Source organism: Parasteatoda tepidariorum, chromosome 4, assembly GCF_043381705.1.
Source record: "Parasteatoda tepidariorum isolate YZ-2023 chromosome 4, CAS_Ptep_4.0, whole genome shotgun sequence".
NCBI classification, from domain to species: Eukaryota; Metazoa; Arthropoda; class Arachnida; order Araneae; family Theridiidae; genus Parasteatoda; species Parasteatoda tepidariorum.
In genome coordinates, this window is record NC_092207.1 from 57,854,599 (window position 1) to 57,864,774 (window position 10,176).

Consider the following 10,176-nt stretch of genomic DNA (forward strand, 5'->3'; position numbering starts at 1 on the left):
CGTTGTTAAAAATAATCCAAATATTGCTAACAATATTATATAAATGCTCTATAATTCTATTCTATAACATTAGATCTGTTATTGCTTTATTTAAATCAGATGAGTTATCATTTGTTTAAAGACTTAAAGTCCAAACTTTTTTTGTTTTTGCAAATTTTGTATTTAACAGTCAAATGAAAAGGGTTTTAAGAGAATTTAAAAGGAAACTAGAACATAGAAGAGTTCCGTTTATTTGTGTTTTTGACAAGTATTTACAAAAATGAACAGTATTTTACACACTTCTTTTTAACATTCATTTATAAACGGAAAAACTTCACCGCCTTTCAAATGTTTCTCTTTTCGAATTTGTCTATAGAATAAAGGGTGGTGATTTATCTTTTCAAAGATGATTTCATGAATAATGCAAGCAGAGAAAAAAACATGGTTTAAAAAGAGGTACTTTTTATTAAAAAATAACTAATGTACTGCTTTATTAGTTGGGTAAGTTAACTTTATTGATAGTGGTTGATAGCACAAATATCTTATTAATTACTGTAAAGGATAAAAGTAATTAAAAAATTCTATAAATATTTATTGAATACGTTTTATAAATCCTTATACGATAAGTATAAAGTCAATATCAAAATGATTATTTGCATATTATCTTATTAATTATTATAACTGCTTAGTTTTTAACGAAATTATCAAAAAAAAATTCTATGTTAAATTTATTTATTCATTAGGCATTTAATAAGAATAAGATGTTAATATTAAATAGTAGATTATGTTTTTAATATATTTCTTTTGGGTACAAGACGTATTTTGAAATATGTAAGGAATTAAATACTTGTACATTTAGAATAAACGTAAATGATATACGAAATCTGCGCATTTGCCTTAAATTTGATGTAAAATAAGAATTTATGTAGAGAATTATTACTTATATTTTTTTATTTGTAGATGAAACATACTGAATATTAATGAAAGTCAATATACTTAGTCCACAGCATATATAAAAATTCTGGAAAGTGAAATGTTTAGTTTTTAAAGATGAGTGTTTGCGTTGCTTGTACTTACTACTCGTATAAAGTGTATTGTGTTATTTTGAATGAATAGTTATTTTAATTTTAATGTAATTTTCTAATAATATTTAAATAACAAAAACATTCCTCGGTGTGCTTTTCAGAAAAACTGTGTATGGACAACAATAAATTTATTATGCATAATAAACAATTGAGATGGAATTAGTAACACGGAATAGTTTCGTAATTACTGTTTTTATTATATACAGTACAAAATACAGTAAATTTAATATATATGATATACATAGCACAGTCGTGAGCTATACGCAAAATATAGTACTTTCATTAATCATGATATACATTTGAGTTAGAACAATTAACATGCAGCAGTTTCGTAATAACCGTATTTATTACGCAGTTTTAGAATCCTTGACAAAAAATTGTGCTCATAGAGGGTTTCAAATAAATATTTAAGCGTATCAAAAACTGATGAAACAAGATTTACGACGGTGTGGTTCGAAACTTCGAAACTTGTCAGATTACAGCGTGAAACTTGAAGGTGTTTCTTTCTTAAAAGTGTCTATTTGAAACTTGAAAGCTTTCCGTTCCCTTTCAAAACATTGAAACAGGTTTGGATAAAAGGTTAAGATTTCGATAGATTGATCGATAGATTTAAGATTTTTCAATATTAACTATAGTTTTGTGAACCTCTGTGCAAATTTTTTTTACTTTGAATTCGAAAATAATTTTGAAAATATACATTAAGGGTAGTCATTACGAGCACACAGCATCATTTCAAATAGGATAATAAAGGTATGAGTTTGGAATAAAATTATGATATTTCAAAAATAAGTGGAAATGCTTTGCTGTTATGGATTTAATGTTTCTGTGCCTCGAAGAATTTCAATCATTAATGCTCATCGTTTTTATTTTATTTTTTAAAATAATTATAAAAATATACATTAAGAATGATAAGGAACACCCATTATCACATGGAATACGATAAAAAAATGTATGAGTTTGGTCTCAAATTACACTTTAAAAATAAAGTAAAATGTTTTGTAATATTAAGCTGAAATTGATTCAAAGTTTCGGTGATTTCAACCATCAATGCACACTTTTTGTTACTTTATTTTTGAAAATAATTCCAAAAATATACATTAAGGATGGAAATTACAAACGCCCAGTATCACTTGTAATACGATAAAAACAGTACGTTCAGCTGTAATAGATTTAATGTTTCTATGAGAAAATTATTATTAATATTATTATTTTTATTTTTTTAAATATAGGGTTGACATTCAAGTAGCATGATGTTGAAGGTATTTATTTTTCTTATCTTTGGAACTATTTCTTGTTCTGCTCTACATCTAAACATTACTGATGTTGGAGAATATGGGAGACAAAACGTGTGGAGAAAAACGTTGTGCGGTGAGTTAGAATAAAATTTTACCGGCATTTTTTTTATAACTTATTAAAACAATAAAATGTATTCTTTTCTACAGCTAAATATAATTATTACGTACAATGAATATTAAGAAAAGTCATCATGAAGCATTCAAAAACTTTAAAATTTATTAAAAGATTTACGAACTCAACACAATGTAAAAAATCCCGGATCAAATTACTATAAAAAAACTGGGGCTCTAGGTTCCGGTACATTTTACCGTAGTCCATTTTTACGGGAGCATATTATAGAACAAAAAATCTGATAGACCATAATTTTTATAGTAATAATTGCCATGATATCACAAAATGACTCTTATTAAATAAACATTTCTGTTTAAATTACGGAACAATATTTTTACGGTAAAAATAGATTTTAAGGATAATGCCATCAAATACCGTAATTTCGATCCGGAATTTTTTACGGTGTAGTATGTTTGGATTGACACTTTAATTCAAATATGAAATTAGGTTATACAAAAATAAATACAAATACAGTAGTTATTCATTCATTAATTATTTGTAGAAAAATTTGATACTGTTCAGAAACGGTTTAAATATAAAGTATACAAAAATTGAGTCACTTTGACGAAATTCAAAATTCAAAATAAACTGATTGAATTGTTCCTGAATTGGGTACTTGCACTTCAAGAAGAAGCAAAAAAGGAGAAGATCACGAATATCCGCACATATGACCTATGATGTCAGCTCCAGATGATCGTTTCTAAGCAGAATGGCGTATTTAAGTTGAGCTAAGTTTCTCCACATAATTTAGAATGTCAATTAACATGAAGTTAATTAATTACAGCTCCGTCATGAGCATCGATACTTGACGGGCTTGGCATACATGAAATGGAATGGAAGGAACAGTTGCTAACGTTAGCAAATGCACTATTCAACAACCAATCAGGATCAAGATACCTGCTCTACGTCATTTGCAGGAATCCCATTGAGTGAAAAACCAAGAATTAATGTTTTCAATTTTGTAGCTCAGTATTGAATTAGACTTTACTCTAATTAGACTTTACTTTAGAGGATGTTTGCAAGTGTTTATAATAGTAGAGTGGCTATAGTTGCTTCAAAGGCAAGAAAATGGCAATAAGTAAAAGATTTGGCATTTCTTGATGTATAAAAAAACAAAAACAATTCGAAATAAAAGGTCTCTTTTTTAAATTTCTTTTTTATTTTTTTAAAAAAAGAACCATTTTTAATAAAAAAATTGTATTTTTTTTGTATTATTAAAAGTTATCCATAAAAAAATGAATGACGATCATTAAAAAAAGCATAAAAGCAAATTTTTTAAGCACATCCATCTGTAATATCTATCTTGAAGCAAACTTATAGAGCAAAAAATGTCAGGAATAAAACTTTTCACAAAAAAATAACTTAAATTTATTTACAGAGAAACATAGTGATGTTCTTTACTCAGATATGGAAAAATGCTTGCAGTTGGAGCCCAAAGCAGTAAGTAGTTTTTTAAAACCCTTTATTGTTTTTTCTAAATAAAAAAAGTTAAAAATTTGTAATCCAAGAATATTTTTTAAGCAAAAACATTGTGCTTCAGTATACCTAAGAAAAATGCATTAAAGTGAAGAAGTGACGATAGTTGTTTTGTCACTTTGACGAAATTTTTGCTTCGTGCATATACAGTCAAACCCCGCTATAGTGAACACGGTTTATAGTGAACTCCCGGATATAGTGAACCAAATGTTCGGTTCCGTGCCTTGCTATACACGCATAATGTTATTTTTTATGGATATAGTGAGCCAAAAAAGTGAGGAAGTTGGATATAATGAACTTTTTTCTATCTTCGACTGATTTTTTTCTTCATTTTTTTTGTAATAATTTTGAAATTTTTACTTCAAAATAAATGCATATACCGATTTTTAAAGAGATTTATAGAGGGGAATGTAGTGATAAGCATTTTTTTCTCGTTTGCTTCTTTTATTTCACTCTTCCATCCCTAAACAAACAAAGCAGATGTTTCCAACCTAGGCAGATGATGCACCTGTAAGGTGTCAGTGGGATCAATATGCATTTTCTATCAGATGGAATGAGTAATTATTTATTATTGGTCAAAGGATTTGACACTAATATGTGTTGATAAGGCCCTTATTTCAACTTAACTTCTTCAGTTAAAACAAAGCCTGCAAACAAGTGTCTCAAATTTAACTATGGCGAGCAGTAAACGTAAAACATTCTCCATTGATGATAAAATGGGTATAATCAGAAAAATTGAAAATGTATGCGATCAAACTGATATTTTCAGGGAATATAAACTATCCAAATCTGAAATTTGTAATATATGGAAAAATAGGCAATTAATAATTTCTGCTCATGAAAAAAAATTTGATGGCAGAAAAAAGTTGAGAAAAGCAGATCACAAGGATGTTGAAGAAGCATTACTAAAGTGGTTCACCATTCGAAGAAGCCGCAATCTTCCAGTATCTGGACAAATGCCGATGAATTTGCTAAGTGCTTTTATGAGACTACTTTTATGTGCTCGAATGGCAGGTTAGACAGGTTTAAAAAGCGGAATAACAGAAATTCAGGAAAAATTATCTGAGAGTCGGGAAGTGTTTCCATATCTGATGTTGAGGATTGCTCATCAGCTAAAGATTAATAATTTTTTTTTGTACGCAAGACGAAGAGTAATGAAAAATAACACATTTTTTGCTACTACATAATATTTTTCAGTCATTTATTTGAATAATGAGTAATAAAAGGGAGGAGTTTGGGAATCATTAGTTAAATTGCCAGCGTAACGGATATAGTGAACACCCGGTTATAGTGAACCGAAATTTCGGTCCCTTGAAGGTTCACTATAGCGGAGTTTGATTGTAATAGGAAATAGTTCCGTCAAAAACGAAGAAAGTTTCGTGAAATTCTAGTTTTACTGTGCATTATAAAGCTATATTTTTTAATTAATTTTGCCGAAATAATTAAAAAAGTGTTTTGGTTTTAATTACAGAACTCTTTAGTGTTCCCATAAAACCAGAAGCACGGTAAATTCATATTCTGGTAATTGTGACCTAACTTTTTTTCTCATTGCATATTACTTTAAGTGAATACGATAAGAGAAAACTGATTTTCTGTTCAGAAAAGCAATCAGATCGATGTTAGAAGAAAACAAATGTTAAAACCGAACACGCACTGATCATAATATGGTACCAGCATACAATTTAAATTCAAGATTATAAGCATCAAGAATATAGAAATTATGGTAGCTAAAAAAATACTAAAATTCTGTTTTGTTGATATTTTTAGCAAATTAAAGGTAAAGTAAAACTTAAAAGGATATAACGGGACAATAAATTACTTTTCTCGCAGTTTCGTAAATGGCATAGATCAGTGGTTCCCAAATGGCGTTCCGCGAAACCTCAAGGTTCCGTGGAAGGGCTACAGGGTTTCTGAGGGTCAGAACTTTTTTTTTTTACCAGCTTTGAATTTCGGAATCTGTAACTAAACTTGTATCCGATTAATTTTCCATTATTTATTTAATGTTTTTGTTATTTTTTATGAAATTGTTTAATTAAATGCTTGTGAAAAAAGAAAATCAAAATAAAAAAAAATCTAGACAGTATTTTAAATGAATAAGGAAAAGGAATGAATTATGAAAGGGAAAAATTTAAGAATATAGAACAAAAATAATCAAATTCAACAACGAAGAAATGTATCTCTCTAATGATCATTCTTAACATTTATATTGATTCTTTTTCACTCGGTTCAATGTTTATGTTGTCTTTATTTCAATGAAAACCAAGTTTTTGCTCATGTATATTCAATTTATACAAACACTAAGTCAGAAGACCACGTACAGCTTCAGACCCGTAAATTTAACTGTTTGACATTAATAAAACGATGCGATTCAAATTTGTTATTTATTAATTATTCATTAAATATTTTTAAAATAATTAATAAAATTTCAAACATTAAATATTTTCATTAATTTATAAATTTACTTAAAGTCGCAGGGTTCCGTCAAAAGTTGATTGATCATTTAGGGTGAGGGGATTTAATTATAGACTGTGTCAACCTTCATCTATCAAAAGGTACCTCGTGATTGAATCAAGTTAACATGTCTTATATACCAGTGAATTGATGTTTAATATTTGTAGTGGTAGTTACGCCACAAACTNAATTTATTGTTTTGTGGTGAAGCTACCACTATGAAAATTAAATACCAATTCACTAGTATATAAGACATGTTAACTTGATTCTATCACGAGGTACCTTTTGATAGATTTAGGTTGACATAATCTATAATTATATCCCTTCATTTAATATTTATAGTGCTAGTTACGCCACAAGGGTTTCATAACCGAAAAAGATTGAAACATAGATGATCAATCGCATGCATAGATAACTTTTATTAATGTATTTGTATTTTCTTTTATAGCTTCTAGGAGCTCTGGATGAATGTTTCACAGAAGTTGTACCCCAAGCGAAGACTGTTATAGCTGCCTATGTTACTGCAGCTTGTGAGAAAAAGGAGCTTTTCCTTAAAGTATGTACGATCTGTACGAATTAGTGTTTACAGTTTTTGTGAAAAAGATGTTTTATGCAGTCGTTCATTTCGTTCGTAGTGTGAACAGGGATTTTAATTTTCTGATACACTGTGTTTGCATAAAGTCTGGGTGCACTTTTATCCTGTGATTAGGCAAAAGTGCACCATGACTTTACGAACATATAGTAGAAATAAATACAGATATTAATCTATTTATGTACTTTCGTAGGTTGATAGTTGCATGGAAGAATATGAAGCTAATGTGGGCTTGAAAAAACAAGTAAGTTTAAATAATTTTAAAATAAAATCATTAAAAATGAAAAATGAAAAAATTAGAGGTATAAAACAAAGTTTAAAAAAATGTTAAAAAATATTAAGCTAGATTTAAAATCGGCTTGATTCAACAAGAAATCGGCGTGTGTTTTGTATTTTTAACGATAATCGAAACTTAATGTTTTATACTATTTTTCATATTATTTTGCATATTTTATATTTATTATTATTATTATGTCCTTTATTTTTATGTTTATACAAAAGAAACATTTTAATCAAAAGGATAAAGGAGTGGGAAATGCATTTTTAAAACTTTTTTCAGTTTTAGATTTTTATGCAAAAACTATACGAATCTTTTCATATAACTTCAATGAAAGTTTTTTTAAAAACGTCAACATTTATTTTTAAGGAAAAATTATATTTTCAAATTATGATCAAACTTAAATACGATGCTTCAATATTACTTTTGTTTAGTTTATTTCTAGAAATATAAATTTGTTAAATTTCTTTCAGAAATTTTGCTATGAATGTTTAAGGAGAAGTTTAAAAATTTACTAAAATTAAAATGCATTATTATTTTCTTTTTTAATGTTTTTTTAAAGCTATAAAATAAAATAAAAAAAAGCGTAATTACGTATTTATTGGTGACAAATTTAAGTAAAATGGTGGAATGACTAAAACATATATGATCAGAGTTTTGACGCAATTAGAAAAAAAGAAAATGAGAAAGAGAAAATTGCCTTCAATGTTTGTGGTTTTGCTGCATCACACTTAAGTGAAAATTACTTCAGCTTGACTTAGTCAATTTATTTCCATAGATCGAATAGTAAACTTTCTTATTCAAGTGAAATTATTTTCTTAGATTTATTTATAGAGTGATGTTGCTGCATTACAATGATTCAGCGTTAAAAAGAGATATAATGAAGAAAAACAAACTCTTCTATTGAGACATGAGATTATAAAAAAAATTTGCATGGCAAGAAATATATATTGGTTACATTTTCATCGTCAAGTGCCTTTTTATATAAATATTGGTCGCATTTTTTCAGATTTCTGCTAGATTTCTTAGTCCTAGAGAATCACTAAATTTTTTTTCCATGAAATTTATATTTTTTCTACTAATTTTTTTTATTTATATAAAATGTATTTACTTTTCTATATGTTAGGAATATATATTTACACTTTATGCATGTATTACTTTTTTGTTATTTCAGATGGAAATGGGAAAAGAAGCTGAGGTAAGTGCATGTATATTAATAAAATGTTAGTTTGAATGAAAATAATTCCCGGATTTTAGAGATCAGCTGCTTCATAGAATTAACACTGCTCTGTACATAAATAAATATACTGAAAATATGTAACGTTTACAATAAATCTCCATTTAAAAATACGATATCTCAGAAAAAGATGCATGCTCATTTTGGTTGTAATAATGCAGTACCTTCTTCAGTACGCTGTAAAGGGTTTCGTGTATCTGAACGGCAAAAATGGTTGCAACTATATTTTGTACCAAAAGGGTGTTCCCCTGCACCCAAAACCAATGATAATTCTTGGTATAGTTAAGCAATTAGAATGTCCTTTCAAACTATTTGGCTTAAAGTAGCCATCATAATATTTCTTAATGAGTAAAGCTAAAATTTATAATTACAGTAAGATATGATACACAATTTTAATACACATAATTTATATTTATAATATAATAAACATAATTTGTAATTATAGTAAGATATAATATAGAATAACGTAAAATTAGTAGTTATTTTAACGGGACTACGCAAAGTAGGAATCAGCATTTCAGGTTTGATACACGCGGCGTGTATACTAATTCTTGAAATAAAATTAGTTTGTAAATCAAACATACGAGATCACTAAGACGAATTCGAACTAATTTAAAAAAGCAGAGGCAGATAGAAATTAGACATTTTGAAATTATTTATTGCAGTTTACAAATGCTTAAAAATTAGAATATAAATATCCTTATTACACAACTAAAAACATACATACATATTTTAACGTCGAATTTTAAATCTCATAGATTAAAGGAGCATTGAAGATAATCACAAGCACTCTCCAACTTGTTATCGATTGTAAACAATTACAGATGATGTCAAAAACACGCCAACGCTGTAGTTTTTATCGACAAAAATATTTATTATATGATACATGATCTTGGTGCAAACGTAAGCCTTTTGCATTTTATGTGTTTACAGCTTTCATACACCGAATTGCATACGAAAACTTGATTTGGTGTTAACTTAAAAAAAGTGTTCACCACAAAAATTTCATAAAAAGTTTTTAAATTAAAAAATTGGAGTTAATTAAGTTAATGCTATTAAATTATTCTATATTTTAAATGGATTGTTATCCAGAAACAACGGAGAAACATAAGTTCTCTAAATTCAATATTTTTATTCTTTTTTTGACAGAACCTTATATTTTTCCAATCAAATTTTTATGCAGAAGGATAGTTAGTAGATAGTTAGTACGGATAATAGAAAAAGATAGTTAGTTAAAAGCAGAGTTCTCTGTTAAAACGTCAAAGAAGAATAACTTTTCTGAATTCTAAAGTCTTATAATTTTTGCTGATTTTGCTTATTTTTTTCTTGAAAGATTCTAATTTAAAAGCAGCAGTGAAGCTTAACATCTCTTAATTCTATTCTTTTATATGTATTGTTTTTATCAGTTTAAATTGTTTTCTTTTTTATAGGATTGTTATTTTGTAGCAGCAAAGAAGCATAACTTGCCTGAATTGTTTTTTTATTTCGAGAGTGCTCCAAAAAGCTAAATTTATTGATCTCAAACATCAGAATAAAGTAGCAAAACTTACCATAAGCAATAAATTTCTATAAAAAAATTGTGCGTGTGTATTTTATTCAAATTGTTGAACACCATTCATAAAATTACAGCTGCAAACACAGAATTCAGTTAATACTACTAAATACCGTCTCT

General features: G+C 27.6%; 1 protein-coding gene across 2 annotated transcripts; it reads left to right on the plus strand.

Moving 5' to 3' along the window:
• Positions 1-338: 338 nt before the first annotated feature.
• Positions 339-10,176, plus strand: LOC107445208 (uncharacterized). Of its 2 annotated transcripts, none has more exons than XM_016059553.3 (7): positions 339-480; positions 2,294-2,432; positions 3,850-3,911; positions 6,847-6,954; positions 7,184-7,234; positions 8,442-8,465; positions 9,935-10,176. In XM_016059553.3, exons 2-7 carry the CDS (start codon positions 2,312-2,314, stop codon positions 10,010-10,012), a joined length of 444 nt encoding a protein of 147 aa, XP_015915039.1. In that variant the 5' UTR covers positions 339-480; positions 2,294-2,311; the 3' UTR covers positions 10,013-10,176. The 2 variants fall into 2 exon arrangements, with proteins under 2 accessions (XP_015915039.1, XP_015915040.1); XM_016059554.3 differs by having other exon boundaries at positions 467-546; positions 9,935-10,171.

Excerpts from the sequence above, each read along its gene's own strand:
- LOC107445208 (XM_016059553.3), top strand. The coding sequence starts at position 2,312 with ATGATGTTGAAGGTATTTATTTTTCTTATCTTTGGAACTATTTCTTGT. Across the intron at positions 2,433-3,849 it reads GTGGAGAAAAACGTTGTGCG|AGAAACATAGTGATGTTCTT; the intron begins GTGAGTTAGAAT and ends ATTTATTTACAG. Across the intron at positions 6,955-7,183 it reads AAAAGGAGCTTTTCCTTAAA|GTTGATAGTTGCATGGAAGA; the intron begins GTATGTACGATC and ends GTACTTTCGTAG.